A 20,693-nucleotide genomic window follows, 5' to 3' on the forward strand; every position below is an offset into this window, starting at 1 on the left:
TGGAAAGACATTGTTCTTTAAGAAGATGTGATTTGTGCTAAAATAACATGGTTAAAAAATCTTCTAGGTTTAAAGGAATTACAAAAAAGATTTTTTATCATTTAAATATTTATGTCTTTACTTTTGGACAAATTGGTGGGGGAAGAGGAATGCTTGGACTCTTGAAATCCACTTGAAATTCAGTCCTAAGGACACCCTCCCCCGCCAAAAAAAGTTCTGAAAAAGGTTTTGTGCTTTATTTAAATAACTAGCATGGATATCCGGCATTGCCTGGGCATGGAGAGGTGTAGTAAGGAACCGGGGGGGAGGGGTATAAAGTGGTAGTAGCAGGTTTCCCAGGTGTTGCCTAGGTCAAGTAAGGAACCCCAGGGTGGGGGATTAAAAGAAAATAAATTGGTAGTAGCGGGGGTAGGGAGGTAGGTGAAACAACAGTAGGCAGTTTACGTGGAGATAGGAAAAAAAAAAATGGGAGTAGGCAGCATGTTCGAACCCATAACACGAAGGAGCAAATGAAAGTGAAAAAATAGACAAACCGGAAATGGAGAGCATTGGAATTAAGCCTAGTCAATCAGAAAGAAAACGATGACTTGCGAAAATATCAACAAAAAAGCGACCCTCCTGTATAAGCAGCATACCTTTAAAAGGTCTCTAGTTACGAGTAACTGGCTGACTGAAACGTGCTTATGGTTGTAGTGACATATAAATACTGATGTAAAACAAATAAAAAAGTATGTCTTGCCCTACTTCGGTATTGAGCACTCTTGTCTGAACCTCGTCAAAAATTCATTGGCTGCTTCACCTCTGGAAAATATTAGGCTCGGATAATATATATATACTAGCAGTTCAGCCTGGCTTTGCTCGGGCCATATGTACTGGTCATAACTTTATGTGCATATGTATATATATATTAAAAAGTTTAACTATTGTTCAGGTAACCTACACCTAAAATTTAAAGTGTTTAGACCCAAAATTGGCGGAGGAGTTTGGTAGAGTTTGCAGAGGTCAACTCTTTCAACTTTAACCTCTTGGCAGCCAAATTTTCGCCCAAAATCTGATTAAAAAGCTTGCCGCATGTCTGAATACACTCAATGTAAAATTTAAAATGTTTACACCCAAAATTGGCTGAATAGTTTGCTAGAGACTGCAAAGGTAAAATCTTTTGAACTTTGACCCATTGGCAGGCAAAATTTCAGCCAAAAACCGAGTAAAAAGCTTGCCTTATGTCTGAATACACTTTATGTAAAATTTCAAATGTTTAGACCAAAAATTGGCCGAGAGGTCAATTTTTTAACTTTGACCCCAATTTTGACCCCTTAACATTTATTGTTTTGGGCTCACATCAAATTAAAAAGTTTGATCTATGTCCAAGTAACATGCATCTAAAATTTCGAGTGTTTAGACCCAAAACTGGCAGAGGAGTTTGGTAGAGTTTTCAAAGGTCAAATCATTGACCCCTTGACAGCCAAATTTCTGGCCGAAAACTGATTAAAAAGATTTTTCCAAATCTCAATACCCTTTATGTCAAATCTTGAGTCTGTAGACTGAAAATTGACAGAGTAGTTTGATAGGGAAATGTACACACACACATACAGATACAATGTCACTTTTATATATATATATATATATATATATATATATATATATATACTAGCATTTCAACCTGGCGTTGCCCGGGTGTTTGGATGTGTATGTTAAGCAAAAAAAAAAAAAAAGTGGTAGTAGGAAGGCAGGCTCGAACCCGTACCGCAAAGGAGGAAATGAACGGGATAATACCTAACGTTTATGCTGTTACGACCACCGCAAACCGGAAGCGACATTTTTTTAAAATTAAGGCTAGATAATCTAAAGGAGAGGATAACTTTAAAAAATATCAGCGAAAAAAGTGACCCCCCCACTGTAGAAAAGTGCCTAGTTGAAGGGGAAGATATTAACGTTTTTAGCCAATTTTTCGATATTTGTCGTATGAAAGGTCGAACTTTAAAACGATACTGATCTTGGTAAAATCCGTAGCCTCTATTGAAAGTTTAAGGCAGACATGCAAACAGACATACATACATACATATATTTATATATTGGTAACTAAAAATTTTCGACCCAAACTGATCAAAAAGCTTTCCCTATCTCTGAATACTCTTTATGTAGAATTTCAAATATTTAGACCAGAAATTGTCTGAGTAATTTGGAAGAAACCGCAGAGGTCAATTTTTTTTTTAACTTTGACCCTTATTATGACTCCTTAAAATTTATTGTTTTGAGCTCAAATCAAGTTATTAACTTAGATCCATGCCCAAGGAACCTATATCTAAAATTTCAAGTGCGTAGACCCAGAATTGTCGGAGGAGTTTGGTAGAGTTCTCAAAGGTCAAATCGTTGAACTTCGACCCCTTAATCGCCAAATTTCTGGCCAAAAACCGATCACATCGATTTTCCCAAATCTCAGTACCCTGTATATCAAATTTCGAGTCTGTAGACTAAAAATTGACAGAGTTATTGCGTAGGGAAATGTACACAGACACACACAGACACTTCACTTTTATGTATATATATATATATATATATATATATATATATATACACGCACTCAGGCATGACAGAAAAGAATAGACACCCATAAATACAGTTTATTTCAATAAATATATAATTTATACAACAAAATCAAAAATAAATGATCACAAATTTAATAATTAATACTTGGTTGACATTCCCTTTGCTGTTTTAATGCCAGAATCCTTCAAGGCATGGCATCAATCAGTTGACAAATATCATATGAAGGAATTTTTGGGTTTGTATTACTGTACACAGATTCGAAAAAGTTGTCAAAAAACAAATATATAACAAATAAATGTTATCAAAGGCAAGATAAGTTACTTTTCAACCAAACTGGATATAATTTTCGTGTTTTTATTCAATGTAACATGTTTATTCAGCTCGAAAAACATGCAGTGTTTACCAATGTATTGGAAAATTCAAAATGGCGGCTGACTCTCTCTTTAACACGGTAAGTTTGGGAAAAGGTGTTATAAATAATAAACTAGACAAAATACTGTTAGAAATTTGCTCAATATATATTACCGTGACATAGGTTGACATATATTCGGTGTTTTTTTAATATTATTTTGTTTAGTTTATTATTTATAACACCTTTTCTCGAACTTACCGTGTTTAAGAGAGAGTCAGCCGCCATTTTGAATTTTCCAATACATCGGTAAACACTGCATGTTTTTCGAGCTGAATAAACATGTTAAATTGAATAAAAACACAAAAAATATATCCAGTTAGGTAGAAAAGTAACTTATCTTGCCTTTGATAACATTTATTTGTTATATATTTGCTTTTTGACAACTTTTTCGAATCTATGTGTACAGTAATACAAACCCAAATTTTTTATCATGTTTGACACAATAATGCTAAAAGTTCAGGCTTAAAAGATAGATTCTTATCATTTTTGCAAAGGTTCTGGTCTAATATGACCCAAAGGTTTTCAATTGACTTGGCTATGGAAGTTTAATAATCCTATTTTGGCTCAACTAATGTTGTGTCGCTCTAACAAAGTGACAAGGAGCTCTGTCTTCTACAAATAGGGAGTTAACTTGGTTCATTTTACCGCTTAAGAATATTGGTAAGAGTCCTTCATGTAATATTGAAACATATTTAGCAGAATTGATGTTTCCTTTGCATTCCACCAGGTTTGAGCAACCATCACTTCAAATTGCACCCGATACCATGACCGAGAAATCTCCATGTTTCAGCGTTGGGGATAATCTTTTTAAATAAAACTTTTGCTGAGGGAGCCTCCATATCCATACTCTTCCACTGTCAGCAAATCGTGACTAATCAGAGAAAATTACATTGGTTCACAGGGTCATAGGTGTTTCTCCACCATCTAACAAGCCCAATCTTTTCTGCGTTTGATATTGGCAGGATGAAGAAGAGATTTTTTTTCTAGCAGTTCTACCATAGTAACCAAGCTTGTGAAGATACCTGACAGCTATTCTGGGACTGACGCCAACTCATATTGCAATGCCAGATGCTTTGTATTGAGGATCCTCTTCAACATTTCTTTTCACAAGATCCAAGGTTCTTTCAGAGGTCCTGGAATGACCTGGATGAGGTTTTGTGCACTCTTTGTGTTCGCTTGTGAATTGTACAGTCACTCTATTAATAGTACCTATTTACTATGCCTCCCCACGGGACAGAGTTAGACACCAGGGTCGTTTTTTGACGTGGAGAAAAGGTACAAAAATAAAAATTGTCTCAGTCGTGAAGGATTTCTCCTCCACCGAAAGAGAACAAGAAATAGAAGTGCAGCATCTGAAGAACAGATACTACACTTTGATCTTGTCCCGAGGGCCAAGTAGCAAAGGGGTATTGAAAGATTGTCTGCTATTTTACGTTAACTAAGACCATTTTCGTGTTGACTGACGATTCGTCCTCGCAGAAATTCTGATAGGTCTGATGTTCCTTTGGTTCATGGCATGCTTCAATGTCGTTAGATGCAATTTTAATGATATACTGAGATTGCAATCTAGCGAGTATGGAAGGACAGCAGAACAAAAAAAAAACAAAAAAATTGCCAAGAGACATACAAGAATGAAAGCCCATCAAAACATGAAAACAAAAAAGAAAAAAAAAAAGACTCAAGACCTGCTATTCAGCAGTATTCTTATCCGTAAATATGTAAATATTCTTATCCGTAAATATGTAACTATTCTCATCTGTAAATATGTAAATATTCTCATCTGTAAATATGTAAATATTCTCATCTGTAAATATGTAAATATTCTCATCGGTAAATATGTAAATATTCTTATCTGTAAATATGTAAATATTCTTATCTGTAAATATGTAAATATTCTTAAATGTAAATATGTAAATATTCTTATATGTAAATATGTAAATATTCTTATCTGTAAATATGTAAATATTCTTATATGTAAATATGTAAATATTCTTATATGTAAATATGTAAATATTCTTATATGTAAATATGTAAATATTCTTATCTGTAAATATGTAAATATTCTTATCTGTAAATATGTAAATAATCTTATATGTAAATATTCTTATCTGTAAATATGTAAATATACTTATCTGTAAATATGTAAATATACTTATCTGTAAATATGTAAATATACTTATCTGTAAATATGTAAATATTCTTATATGTAAATATGTAAATATTCTTATCTGTAAATATGTAAATATTCTTATATGTAAATATGTAAATATTCTTATATGTAAATATGTAAATATTTTTATCCGTAAATATGTAAATATTCTTATCTGTAAATATGTAAATATTCTTATCTGTAAATATGTAAATATTCTTATCTGTAAATATGTAAATATTCTTATATGTAAATATGTAAATATTCTTATCTGTAAATATGTAAATATTCTTATCTGTAAATATGTAAATATTCTTATCCGTAAATATGTAAATATTCTTATCTGTAAATATGTAAATAATCTTATATGTAAATATGTAAATATTCTTATCTGTAAATATGTAAATATTCTTATCTGTAAATATGTAAATATTCTTATCTGTAAATATGTAAATATTCTTATCCGTAAATATGTAAATATTCTCATCCATAAATATGTAAATATTCTTATCTGTAAATATGTAAATATTCTCATCCATAAATATGTAAATATTCTTATCCGTAAATATGTAAATATTCTTATCTGTAAATATGTAAATATTCTCATCCATAAATATGTAAATATTCTTATCTGTAAATATGTAAATATTCTTATCCGTAAATATGTAAATATTCTTATCTGTAAATATGTAAATATTCTCATCCATAAATATGTAAATATTCTTATCCGTAAATATGTAAATATTCTTATCTGTAAATATGTAAATATTCTCATCCATAAATATGTAAATATTCTTATCTGTAAATATGTAAATATTCTTATCCGTAAATATGTAAATATTCTTATCTGTAAATATGTAAATATTCTCATCCATAAATATGTAAATATTCTTATATGTAAATATGTAAATATTCTTATCCGTAAATATGTAAATATTCTTATCTGTAAATATGTAAATATTCTCATCCATAAATATGTAAATATTCTTATCCGTAAATATGTAAATATTCTTATCCGTAAATATGTAAATATTCTTATCCGTAAATATGTAAATATTCTTATCTGTAAATATGTAAATAATCTTATATGTAAATATGTAAATATTCTTATCTGTAAATATGTAAATATTCTTATCTGTAAATATGTAAATATTCTCATCCATAAATATGTAAATATTCTTATCCGTAAATATGTAAATATTCTTATCTGTAAATATGTAAATATTCTTATCTGTAAATATGTAAATATTCTTATCTGTAAATATGTAAATATTCTTATCTGTAAATATGTAAATATTCTTATCTGTAAATATGTAAATATTCTCATCCATAAATATGTAAATATTTTTATCCGTAAATATGTAAATATTCTTATCTGTAAATATGTAAATATTCTTATCTGTAAATATGTAAATATTCTCATCCATAAATATGTAAATATTCTTATCCGTAAATATGTAAATATTCTTATCTGTAAATATGTAAATATTCTTATCTGTAAATATGTAAATATTCTCATCCATAAATATGTAAATATTCTTATCTGTAAATATGTAAATATTCTTATCTGTAAATATGTAAATATTCTCATCCATAAATATGTAAATATTCTTATCCGTAAATATGTAAATATTCTTATCTGTAAATATGTAAATATTCTTATCTGTAAATATGTAAATATTCTCATCCATAAATATGTAAATATTCTTATCCGTAAATATGTAAATATTCTTATCCGTAAATATGTAAATATTCTTATCTGTAAATATGTAAATATTCTTATCTGTAAATATGTAAATATTCTTATCTGTAAATATGTAAATATTCTCATCCATAAATATGTAAATATTCTTATCCGTAAATATGTAAATATTCTTATCTGTAAATATGTAAATATTCTTATCCGTAAATATGTAAATATTCTCATCCATAAATATGTAAATATTCTTATCTGTAAATATGTAAATATTCTTATCTGTAAATATGTAAATATTCTTATCTGTAAATATGTAAATATTCTCATCCATAAATATGTAAATATTCTTATCCGTAAATATGTAAATATTCTTATCTGTAAATATGTAAATATTCTCATCCATAAATATGTAAATATTCTTATCCGTAAATATGTAAATATTCTTATCTGTAAATATGTAAATATTCTTATCTGTAAATATGTAAATATTCTTATCCGTAAATATGTAAATATTCTTATCCGTAAATATGTAAATATTCTTATCTGTAAATATGTAAATATTCTCATCCATAAATATGTAAATATTTTTATCCGTAAATATGTAAATATTCTTATCTGTAAATATGTAAATATTCTTATCTGTAAATATGTAAATATTCTCATCCATAAATATGTAAATATTCTTATCCGTAAATATGTAAATATTCTTATCTGTAAATATGTAAATATTCTTATCTGTAAATATGTAAATATTCTCATCCATAAATATGTAAATATTCTTATCCGTAAATATGTAAATATTCTTATCCGTAAATATGTAAATATTCTTATCTGTAAATATGTAAATATTCTTATCTGTAAATATGTAAATATTCTTATCTGTAAATATGTAAATATTCTCATCCATAAATATGTAAATATTCTTATCCGTAAATATGTAAATATTCTTATCTGTAAATATGTAAATATTCTTATCCGTAAATATGTAAATATTCTCATCCATAAATATGTAAATATTCTTATCTGTAAATATGTAAATATTCTTATCTGTAAATATGTAAATATTCTTATCTGTAAATATGTAAATATTCTCATCCATAAATATGTAAATATTCTTATCCGTAAATATGTAAATATTCTTATATGTAAATATGTAAATATTCTCATCCATAAATATGTAAATATTCTTATCCGTAAATATGTAAATATTCTTATCTGTAAATATGTAAATATTCTCATCCATAAATATGTAAATATTCTTATCCGTAAATATGTAAATATTCTTATCCGTAAATATTTAAATATTCTTATCCGTAAATATGTAAATATTCTTATCTGTAAATATGTAAATATTCTTATCTGTAAATATGTAAATAATCTTATCTGTAAATATGTAAATATTCTTAGGAAAAAATATTTATCTTAGTGTCTATTCTTTTCTGTCATATACATACATACATACATATATATATATATATATATGTGTGTGTGTGTATACAAAAACTGTAAATGTTTGTTATCTTGTATGTTTGTCTCTGTGCACAATGAATGATGTCACTAAACAAAGTTGAAAGAAACATCATAAAAGGCATGACATCATCCAACATATAATAGATGCTGAAACTGATAAAAAGATGACGTCCTCCACCAGAAAAGAACTTCTTACCTCGACTGGTATTATTTGCATAAAAATCCCGTCGTCTCTTCATTTCATCTGGAAGTATAAACAATAATAATTCTTATGAAACATACATACACAATATAATCTTAAATTCAACGTATAGTGTACGTCAGGAAAGAAGCCAGATCAACCAAACCAGGGTAAACGCCATTGCAACAACAAGAAGACGCACATGCATGCTCCCACCTCAGGTGCTGCATGTGAGATGATGCCACAAAAAAATAGTGAAGAAATGATGAATGTGAGAAGTGTGAAGGGTCAACGTTACCTTCATATTTTCGCCAAGTTTCAGAAAAATCTAATGGATGGGGCAAAAGTCACTTTTTGCAATTTTGGGGCATTTGTGACCCCTTTTGAGCTCCTGAGAATGCCGAATGCCAGTGAAAATGGACAAATGGTGCAGTTTCATGCCTTAAGACATGTATATTTGAATTCAGCACCATGGAAAACCACTATATAGATATGCACATCAAGTTTTGGAGTAGTATGGAAAAAGAGCTCCAAAAAGCATGTTTTTTTAGCCCTAAAATTCCCAGAGGGATGCAAACAGAAGCTTGATAACATGGAACTTATTAGGTTAAAGAATCTCCTGTCACAGAGGTTATTTGTCGGTCGGATTTGTCATTATCTGTGTACAGCCTAGCGTATACATCGCTAGACTAATCATGACCAAACTTGGTTAAAATATCGGTTAGAGTCCTTTTTTTTTTTTTTTTTTTTTTTTTTTACAGAGGAATCACCACTTACCAAGGAGTCTTCAATAAGTTTCCAGACATTTTTGTACATGCATTTAAAATTGTTGTAGAAATTTTTTTTTATTATTTAATTTTCACCCCAAACAAGGCACAGTGCCACTTTGAAGTAGGGGGCTACTATCGGGGACATAAGTTGCTGGGGTATTATGAAGGGAGAGGAGTAGCAAGATGTTTGTTCACATTACTCTTGAACTTCTGCATATCAGTACCGTTGGGAAAGCAGAATCCCAGAAGGGAGTTCCAAAGTCCAGCAGTAACTTAACACTGATTTCATTTGGAAATATCTAGGTCAATGTAACAGAAGTGGTGAAAATCACACGTGTTATATTTTTGTATTGCTTTTTCACACCAAACGAGGCAGAGTGCTATTATTCAGGACATAATTTGTAGGGATACTATATAGAGAGTTGAGCAGCAAGACTTTTGGTAATAACTTTGGTCATGTTCACTATAGAGACTCACAACGTGGCCCATATTGTAGCCAATGAAGTCCTGCGTTTTAGATCAGCTTGACCTTACAAAATTCAATCATATTAGAAATTTTGACAGAATTTCAATATGTACAAATCAGATACAGAAATCTGGTGTTCTTTCATAACAGTAATCAACATCCATTGAACCTGATCAGATAAATAGTTTTTGTGTTAACATTTTCATGACATAAATTCAAGAATATGTCATACAATATCAGGAAGTACGGCCCAGATAAGATTTTGAGCAATCCTTACATAGTCAAGTGATGATATGCAGTTTCATGATTGAGTTACGTTCTGCTACTCAGTCACTGGTTGCCTGAAACTTACCAACCTAAACAACGTGCATCTCCTTACCAGCATTACCTTCGTAAATGCAAGACAAAAAATTGCCGATCAAGTAAAGATCATAAAGGCTAACAATGATGAACTCCATCTTCTTACTGGACATGAACCATCAGCTCAAGGACTTACGTTAAGAAGAACCTTTACTCCTGATCTTAGATGGAACACCTACATTAAACCTGTTGCCAAGGCCACTGGAAAAATGGTGGGATCTTTCTATTGATCCAGTAGATATTTCCCTGCTGATACAATTCTCTATTTATATTAGAGTCAGGTACGATGGAGTACTGTTGCCACATCTGGGCAGGAGCTGCTAGAAAGGATTTATCCTGCCTTGATAGAGTTCAAAATATTCTTTGTAGTCTCGTAGGGGATGTCCTTTTCTCTTCCCTGCAACCTCTTTCTCACAGAAGAGATGTTGCGAGTTTGTTTCTGCTTTATCGTTATTTTCATGGCAAGTGCTCGGCTGAGCTCCATTCTATAGTCCCCCCTCGCCAAACTTTCACAAGAAACACCCGTCTAGCAGAAAACACTATCACTAATTTCCCCCACTTTTTATCTGTGCCTAAACCTAAACGTAGATTCCATGAGTAAAGCTTCTTTCTTAGAACTGCACGCCTATGGAATTGTCTTCCGTTTTTCTGCTTTCCAGTTGACTACAATATGGTTGTCTTCAAGTCTAACGTAAACAAGTTTTTGATGAGCCGTTCCATATAAGTTAACGAATTTACCATTACTAACGGTTACTATATTGTCCAATTTCTACTCTACACTCTTTAACCCTTATCCTCGAGTGGCCTCTTGGCCTTGATAAGTGGTGATGCCTATGCAAAAAAAAAAAAAAAAAAAAAAAAAAAAAAAACCCTTCCTCAACTATGTTAAACCTGTAAGAACATCTCAGAAAGAGACCAAACGACAGCTGTTAATCAGAAAACTAGAGAATAAACCCCCTCCTTTTTTTCTTACTGATAGAAGAAGCACCTCCTTTTTTCGTTTAGAAGCAAGAGTCCAGTGGAAAACACTCAGCTACCTAAGAATCAAAATAGAAGAATCAAAAGTAGCTATGGCTATGAAGAGCTACAAAACCTATCAATTTGTGAATAAAGAGGGGAAGACCATACGATGCAACACTGTCTTGGCTGCCCTCTACTGCCCAACTGGTGCAGCTCGAAAGATTTCACAGAGCAAAACAATAATGCAAATGACTGCATGAAAAGCAAGAAACTGTTGTATGACCACATTCATCAAAGACACAAAGTAAAAAAAAAAAGATGAATCTCAGATCTTTACTTTCCTCTGAATTCTTAAGTAGATCTTTGTTTCACAGGCAAGTACAGGGTGAAAGAACGATAAAATTATCGCCATAGAAAAGATGACATGATTCCATTTCCGTTTGATGAAAACCGGTTTTCTTTTCTTTGTTGTAGACTATTTGCTAGTAGGCCAGTTATGTACAAATCCCAAGAGCAATAGGAGCCTTCTATCATGTGACACAATGTTAAACGAGCAAGATCGGAGATGCGCCACTATACAACTCATGCTCTCTACTGATCCAAGTTATGACAACAGGACCATAGCCAGCTCCCTCAAAATGCAAATCCACATGGTTCAATGCTTATGGACACACCTTAACGTAGTTTCTGGCTACAGTTATGGTTTTTGGTGTGATTTCAAGTGAGGGCCACATCATACCACCTCACACCTTCGAAGTCGGCTTGAAAGTCAATCTGGAAAGTGAAAGTGTACCTGGATGTGCTGACGAGTGTGATGATCCCCTGGTGCAATCAGTGGCGCTGGCCCAGATGTCAAAACAGAGCTTGGCTTCAGAAGGAGAGCTACGACTTTGTACCCTTCTCTCAATCCTACAACATGAACCCACTGGACTACATACATCGAGAACATCACCAGCATGACCTCCCACAACACCAAAGCCAACCTGATCACTGCTACCCACCAAGTATTCACCAAACTCCCGTCAGCACTTTGGAAAAAGTATGCTCCCAGTTTCAGACTTGAGGCTGAAGGCGGCTACATTGAATAGATGTCAGTTCTACTACATAATCAAGTTATCTGAATCCATTTTTTCAATAAAAGTTTTAAAATGAAGATGTAGTGTTGTGGTTTTATTTAAGATAACAAATTTATCGTCGCATCAGCATACAGCATCTCTTCTGAACAACCTGTAAAAAAACTCTCTGAACTAACTCTCTGCTTCTAAGGCACAAATGAAAAGCAACCATGATGTACTTTCTACTTTAATATTAAACGTGTCTTTACATTTTCAAAAATTGCTTCCCTATGATCTTCTTAATAAAAGCTGTCGAAACCTTTCTATCTCCAGTTGCATGTTCAAGTCTTGCAATTGCTTGGTCTAGAGTTTCACCGTAGATGTTGATGTGCACCGTGTGTAAAAGGCCCTTCTCAATAACTTTAAGAAATGTTGTTGGAGTCTTTCCCTCCTTCCTTTTGACTCGTTGAAGCGCTTAATCGCCACGATATCTAGCTTTTACTTGCTGACGCCTTTCTCCAAATTCTTCTTTTCACAGTTACTTAATATTCTTTGGTGGAGGAGAAATCCTTCACGACTGAGAGAATTTTTATTGGGGAGGCATAGTAAATAGTTACTTAATATTCTTTGTACGAATGCTGCAAAGTTTAAACGCGTCGACATGAAACAGCCGTAATAGTTTTCACACGCATCCGGGGATATCGAGTATAATTTTTGATACTGTCAAGTATAGGTATTTATTGTACCTATTTACTATGCCTCCCCACGGGACTCAGTTAGACACCAGGGTCGTTTTTTGACGTGGAGAAAAGGTACAAAAATAAAAAATTGTCTCAGTCGTGAAGGATTTCTCCTCCACCGAAAGAGAACAAGAAATAGAAGTGCAGCATCTGAAGAACAGATGGTATTTATTTGCTCCCTCACCGAGCAAATTAGGCACAAGGCCGATTTTTAATGTGAGGAGTGAAGGGAGGGGGAAGGGGAAAAGGGGACCAGCTCCCGAGATGTGGGAAATGGGAGCTGGTTAAAGGTCAAGCATGTGGGATTGCCCCCACATTTGGTCTTTGCTAGTCATAGCTAGTCATAGCTTGCAGTATCTGTCGGAACAGATACTACACTTTGATCTTGCCCCGAAGGCCAAGTCATAGGTATTTATTGTAATTAAACTGTTATCACAGCCAAAGAAAAAGAAATTAAAGCTGTCATTAAACAGTGCCTTCTTTCCAAGGTTGTGGATGTCTTTATGCTGTTTTACTTCTACATTGGTCTTTTCGAAACTAAAGTCAATAGGCATCTTTTTTTTTTTTTTTTTTTTTTTTACACAGTGGTCACCACTTATCAAGGCCCGGAAGCCACTCAGGGATAAGGGTTATTGCAAGTACATTACGTTAGTGTGGAGATTTGATGAAGTGTTTACTTAAGGGGGCGGTTCATTAAGAATTTGTTAACGTTGGACTTGAAGACATCCAAGTTGTAGTCAGGTGGGAAGCAGGCAGACAGAACAGAGTTCTCCTGTTTTTGCAATAATCATCTTTTGTTCTTGTTAGTTCCTTACATCAAGTGGCTTCATACCTTGTCTCAAGCGATTTCAATGAAAAAAAAAAAGTGCTGTTAATTTTAACATGACTTTAAGCATTTTTGTACATTGCTTGAACAACCTTCACTGACCACCCACTTGTTTGTGTCCGATAAAATTTGTATCTGCAAAGACATTTTTTTTTTAAAAATGGTGTTGCACAATCCAGACAAGCCAATGTGAACCAATATGAAGGTTGTTGAACAAGGATACTTGTACCTCCATGCGTAAAAGTTGCAACTAATGGTCTGATAACAAAAAAAGAACAAGAAATTTGCAGAAAACTATTACATATTTAAATACCAGTAATGAACTAAAGCAACTGTATGCATATATTGGTAACAAAGCTGAAACCTTTTTGAAATAAGCATAAAAATGCATGTTTGTTCCTCGTGAAGCAGATATCGTTAAAAATATTTATAGCTCTAGTATTGCACTATTCAGCTATCTTAAATACATTTGTGTTATTTTCATCTATAATTGAATACAAAATTGGAAATTTTTTTATCCCAATTGGCAAAAATATAGATACATACATATATATTATATATACAGGGTGTTCACAAAATCTGGCTGAATTATGTAGCCAGACTTTGTGGACACACTGTAGATTATGTAGCCAGACTTTGTGGACACACTGTAGATTATGTAGCCAGACTTTGTGGACACACTGTAGATTATGTAGCCAGACTTTGTGGACACACTGTAGATTATGTAGCCAGACTTTGTGGACACACTGTAGATTATGTAGCCAGACTTTGTGGACACACTGTAGATTATGTAGCCAGACTTTGTGGACACACTGTAGATTATGTAGCCAGACTTTGTGGACACACTGTAGATTATGTAGCCAGACTTTGTGGACACCCTGTAGATTATGTAGCCAGACTTTGTGGACACCCTGTAGATTATGTAGCCAGACTTTGTGGACACCCTGTAGATTATGTAGCCAGACTTTGTGGACACACTGTAGATTATGTAGCCAGACTTTGTGGACACACTAGATTATGTAGCCAGACTTTGTGGACACCCTGTAGATTATGTAGCCAGACTTTGTGGACACACTAGATTATGTAGCCAGACTTTGTGGACACCCTGTAGATTATGTAGCCAGACTTTGTGGACACACTGTAGATTATGTAGCCAGACTTTGTGGACACACTAGATTATGTAGCCAGACTTTGTGGACACCCTGTAGATTATGTAGCCAGACTTTGTGGACACACTGTAGATTATGTAGCCAGACTTTGTGGGTACCCTGTAGATTATGTAGCCAGACTTTGTGGACACACTGTAGATTATGTAGCCAGACTTTGTGGGTACCCTGTAGATTATGTAGCCAGACTTTGTGGACACCCTGTAGATTATGTAGCCAGACTTTGTGGGTACCCTGTAGATTATGTAGCCAGACTTTGTGGGTACCCTGTAGATTATGTAGCCAGACTTTGTGGGTACCCTGTAGATTATGTAGCCAGACTTTGTGGACACCCTGTAGATTATGTAGCCAGACTTTGTGGACACACTGTAGATTATGTAGCCAGACTTTGTGGGTACCCTGTAGATTATGTAGCCAGACTTTGTGGGTACCCTGTAGATTATGTAGCCAGACTTTGTGGGTACCCTGTAGATTATGTAGCCAGACTTTGTGGGTACCCTGTAGATTATGTAGCCAGACTTTGTGGGTACCCTGTAGATTATGTAGCCAGACTTTCTGGGTACCCTGTAGATACTGCAGCTAGACTTTGTAGACACCGTGTATATATGTAAATAATTTGTATAACACTGTAAACTTAAAGTCATTCATTTAAACTCTATGGAATAAGGAAAAACTTTATATATTTGTATTCCTTGTCGAATAATAAAATTGTAAATTTTTAATGCTTTAATTCTTCACAGCACCAGTTATACAACACGGCAAACATTTTGATGCATTGTCAAGTCTATAATCCCTCAAACTGACTTTTTTTCAGTGTTTCTAGTGGAGACCACAGGTGGCTGTGGGAAGGTTATACAAAGTGATATCTTCCACGAAACGTATATATTCATTTGAAGTAGCTAAGTGGTCTTAGCTACTTTTCGAGTAATAATCTAGTTAGTTGCCTTAATGAACGAGCGTTCGTGGTCAGAGCTGGTATATCCTTAAGCCTGATGCATTAGGCATATTTTTTAACTGCTCAACCAGTTGGTATTTATGGCTTCACCAGCCAATAATATTCTTGGAGGAACCAGGATGTACTCTTTTTTATTACATCACAAGCAACTGGCCAATGAACAATTTGTGCAGTGCTTCCGAAGAAAATGATACTTACTTCTATATAATCCTGGCACCAATTTGTACACAAGATCTTGCAACGTTTCATCTGATCTGTGAAAAGTAAAGAAACGAAATAGTTAAAAGGATAGAAAATAAAAAACCAACGTAAGCAAAATAAAAAAAAATGATAATATCTGAGTGCAAAAGAAGATGGTAGTTTGCTTGAAGCATTACTGGTAAACAAGCATATAGGTATTTATGAAGGCTGAGAGCAATGCAGAAAAATTGAAAATGAGGAAATAAGGCATGAACACAAACAAAGAGTACAAAAGTAGACCCATCAAGTGGCATGAGCAAATTCAAGATGAATTGAATTCTTCACTCTGCTTGAGAGTTCTACTTTTGTACTCATTTTTGGGAAGGGAAGAGTTTTACTTTTTTTTTTTTTTACTCCTTTTTGGGAAGGGAAGAGATTTACTTTTTTTTTACCCCTTTTTGGGAAGGAAAGATTTTTAATTTTTTTTTTTACTCCTTTTTGGGAAGGGAAGAGTTTTACTTTTTCTTTTTTTTTTTTTTACTCCTTTTTGGGAAGGGGAGAGTTTTACTTTTGTACTCCTTTTTGGAAAGGGGAGAGTTTTACTTTTGTACTCCTTTTGGGGAAAGGGGAGAGTTTTACTTTTGTACTCCTTTTTGGAAAGGGGAGAGTTTTACTTTTGTACTCCTTTTGGGGAAAGGGGAGAGTTTTACTTTTGTACTCCTTTTGGGGAAAGGGGAGAGTTTTACTTTTGTACTCCTTTTGGGGAAAGGGGAGAGTTTTACTTTTGTACTCCTTTTGGGGAAAGGGGAGAGTTTTACTTTTGTACTCCTTTTGGGGAAAGGGGAGAGTTTTACTTTTGTACTCCTTTTGGGGAAAGGGGAGAGTTTTACTTTTGTACTCCTTTTGGGGAAAGGGGAGAGTTTTACTTTTGTACTCCTTTTGGGGAAAGGGGAGAGTTTTACTTTTGTACTCCTTTTGGGGAAAGGGGAGAGTTTTACTTTTGTACTCCTTTTGGGGAAAGGGGAGAGTTTTACTTTTGTACTCCTTTTTGGAAAGGGCAGAGTTTTACTTTTGTACTCCTTTTTGGAAAGAGGAGAGTTTTACTTTTGTACTCCTTTTGGGGAAAGGGGGAGAGTTTTACTTTTGTACTCCTTTTGGGGAAAGGGGAAGAGTTCTACTTTTGTACTCCTTTTTTTGGGAAGGGAAGAGTTCTACTTTTGTACTCCTTTTTTTGGGAAGGGGAGAGTTCTACTTTTGTACTCCTTTTTTTGGGAAGGGGAGAGTTCTACTTTTGTACTCCATTTTTTGGGAAGGGGAGAGTTCTACTTTTGTACTCCTTTTTTGGGAAGGGGAGAGTTCTACTTTTGTACTCCTTTTTTTGAGAAGGGAAGAGTTTTACTTTTTTTTTTACTCCTTTTTTGGAAGGGGAGAGTTTTACTTTTATATTCCTTTTTGGGAAGGGGAGAGTTTTACTGAAAATTACTGAAATACGTTACTCCATCCCACATTTTTTTTTTATTAATATTTAGCAGTAAGTCTCAGATTTACTGATTTGATGCGTGAAAGATCTTTTAAAAATTAAAAGATTTTCAAAAGATTTGTCTGCCTTTTATTGTTTGACCGTGTTCTTACTGTCTTTTGCCATTGATTTTTTTTCTGTTTTGCTACAAGTCTACAGAAATACTCGTGAATATACAAAACTCTCAATCAAAACAGAACAAAATTAAAAAACTATCTTAGACAAATATATTCTATCGGACAGAGTCACATCAATGAATCTATTGGACTGTTAGTGAGAAGGAGTGCCTAAAGGTTAATGTGACCTGTTGTTTATTTTCAGTTTTTGTACCTTATTTCTACAGAGGTGTGCTCTGCTGGTATGAGGATACCACATGTAGGAAACTATTACATATTTAAATACCAGTAATGAACCAAAACAATTTTTTGAAATGAGCAAAAAAAATGCGTGTTTGTTCCTGGTGTAGCGGTATATCATAGAAAGTATTTATAGCTCTAGTATTGCACCATTGAGCTATCTTAAAGAACTTTATGTTATTTTCATCTATATATGAATACAAAAATGGAAAACTTATTCCGATAGATAATATTATATATATAGATATATAGATAGAGAGAAAGAGTCAGAAAGGAAAAAGGAAAGCAATATGATGCAACATGGTTTCAGTATCTATCCTTAAAAAAACATTTAGTTCCTCTTAGGTATATCTTTTTATTATTATCCACCTTAACATCACATTTGTATATATTTTAAGAAATTAAGCAATTACCCTCCAATGGACATTCGTTAGGTATTCTACAGTTACATTTTCTCTTCAAATTTAGTTCAACTGATTCAATCCTATTATTATTCACTATTTTGTTTATTTTACCATTATTAGAACTTATTATAGTAATACCTTAGTTGCCAATGGTTGAGAATGAAAGTTTAACTGTGTTCTTATTAATTATTTTACTTAATCTATTTTTGGGGAGGAAGTTCTTATCAATTATTTTGTAAAACTATTTAGGAATATTATTTTGTATATGTTCATTGAAGGGGGGATTAAACCAGACTTGTTTTTTGCATCCATTTCTCTTATTTATAATAGCATTATTACTACTATATGCTTTTTCATTATTTGCAATTTTATTCTTATTATTTTTATACCTATTTTTATTCTTCACATTTCTTCTTCCTTCCATTGCCATGTTATATGATAGTGTAGTTTGTTCTTCTATTTTTATTATTCACATCCTTTATGTATTTGATCTTTCCTTGATATCCTGATCTAATTAAAGCTTCATTATAATAATTCTTATTTTTATTGAATATATTTTCATTTTGTGATAACCTGGATATTATTTTTAATATACTTGGAATAATAGTTTTTTCATACACTTAGGATGATAAGATTTATAATCTATATAGAATAGGGTTTAGTTTGGTTTGGGATACAGTTCATTAGTAGGGCTATGACAACAGAATATTATTTTTATTGTTTTGACTCTCGAGTATATATCCGACACAGTTACACACAGTTAATCATATTACTCCAGATAAAAGCATATAAGATATCAACAGATACTCTGTAAAATGTTTTTGACTCCTAATGGGGGTATGAGACGAATGGATTCGCCAATCATTTTTATAACCACCGGCTGTGCTAAACAACCAATGAAAACGTTTCAAAATTATTAGAAAAATTGTCGAATTTTGGATTCAATCAGTTTGCCGTTAACTACGCCACGGACCGCATTTGATTCTTGGCCGCCATCTTGGTTACTGATCTGAACTACGCCGCCATCTTTGTTCAACACAATGTCTCAAAACTTAACATACTCAAGAGTCAATACAATAAAAAGAATATGATGTTGTGCTAGCCATATTCATAAGTATTGTTGCTAAGATTTAGAGTTATATCTAAAGAGTTCATAAAAGAATGATTTAACTTTCTTTCTAGTTTTTTCCTGTAATTTGATAGCTTGAATTAACTAAAAATAATGCATTATCTCTATGCAGCCCTCCATCTAAGCACAGTACTTTTTTTTTATGCATCTCCATAACTTAGAATCGAAACCAAAATATGTAGAGACTGTTCCTCAGATTGAGAGACAAGGGCACTTTTATTATATACTAGCAGGGAGAGCCAATGTTGTCTGAGATTAAATGTTCCACTCTCCCATGCTTTTTTCGTCATCAAAACTGATGAAATCACCCATTTTATTGTAATCAAATCGATTGATTTCCAACTCTTAGGGTTAAAAAAATGGCAAAAGTCAAATACTATGGTTCAATTATGCTCTAAATAGAAGCATTCATTTCAAACGCGCCTCTGTCTTATCAAAGAACCCACTGTTGATTTTATAAAAATATTGACAATTTAAAAAATCTGCATACAAAGAGTAAGTAAATTTCATTAACATGTATTTAGTCTGCTTTATATACAGGGCTCAGTATTAATGATTTAAGAGTTTTTGTCTTAATTCCCAACTCTCCCTCTCTCATCGCTTACAAACTTGCATGTCATTCATCTCAATAAAAGTCTATTAAACTAAATTTTATTAAAAAATTTTTTAAATTATTAATAAAACCTCACTCCTCAACCCTCACCCACCCCACCGCGCGGCAGATCCTGGATGATAGAAGTAAAATACTTTTTCAAAAAGTCATGGCAGAAAGAATACTAACCATATTTTAAAAACTTACATTAAATTGAGACAAACTATAACACGTGTAACAAGAATGTGTGAACGATTTATATGTAACGATAAAAAATATACTACAAAACTTCAAATCAAAATGTTTTAATGGCATTAAAACATTAAATAAAAGCTGATTTCTTCACAATGTTTTTTGAAGGAAAGAAAATAGAGTTTCTTTATAACTGAAATAGATATTAATTCTAAGAGTGGTTAGAGAAGTTTGTAAGGAGAAGTTTGTGAATATAATTTTGTATAAATGTGTATTTTCTGCCTGTTGGTTTAGTATTATTTGTGTGCAGAAAAAATAGAGAAAACTTATAGGCAATTTGGGCCACCTGTAAGCATAGAAAAGATGGATTTTAATAAATTAATGCTTCTGGAATGATCATTAGATTTGACAAATGTTCAGGAGAAATGGGTAAAATTATTAGTTATTTGGGCCTAAATCTGAAAAGACAGTTTTTATTAATAAATGCTTGTAGAGATTAGATCGAACTAGTGTTACGGAGAAATAGATTAAATTATTGGTTATCTGAGCCATTTTTAAGTATGAAAAA

General features: G+C 32.7%; 1 protein-coding gene across 5 annotated transcripts in view; it reads right to left on the reverse strand.

Moving 5' to 3' along the window:
• Positions 1-20,693, reverse strand: part of LOC145263181 (uncharacterized) — a 255,347-nt gene that overhangs the window by 29,411 nt on the left and 205,243 nt on the right. For all 5 annotated transcript variants that reach the window (XM_080120230.1, XM_080120232.1, XM_080120231.1 and 2 more), the window contains 2 exons: positions 15,952-16,007; positions 8,471-8,518 (listed from right to left, as the gene is read on the reverse strand). In XM_080120230.1, coding sequence (XP_079976356.1) covers positions 8,471-8,518; positions 15,952-16,007 — 104 coding nt within the window. The remainder of the gene's footprint in view (positions 1-8,470; positions 8,519-15,951; positions 16,008-20,693) is intronic.

Source organism: Euprymna scolopes, chromosome 38, assembly GCF_053919585.1.
Source record: "Euprymna scolopes isolate OS-2025 chromosome 38, ASM5391958v1, whole genome shotgun sequence".
NCBI lineage: Eukaryota > Metazoa > Mollusca > Cephalopoda > Sepiida > Sepiolidae > Euprymna > Euprymna scolopes.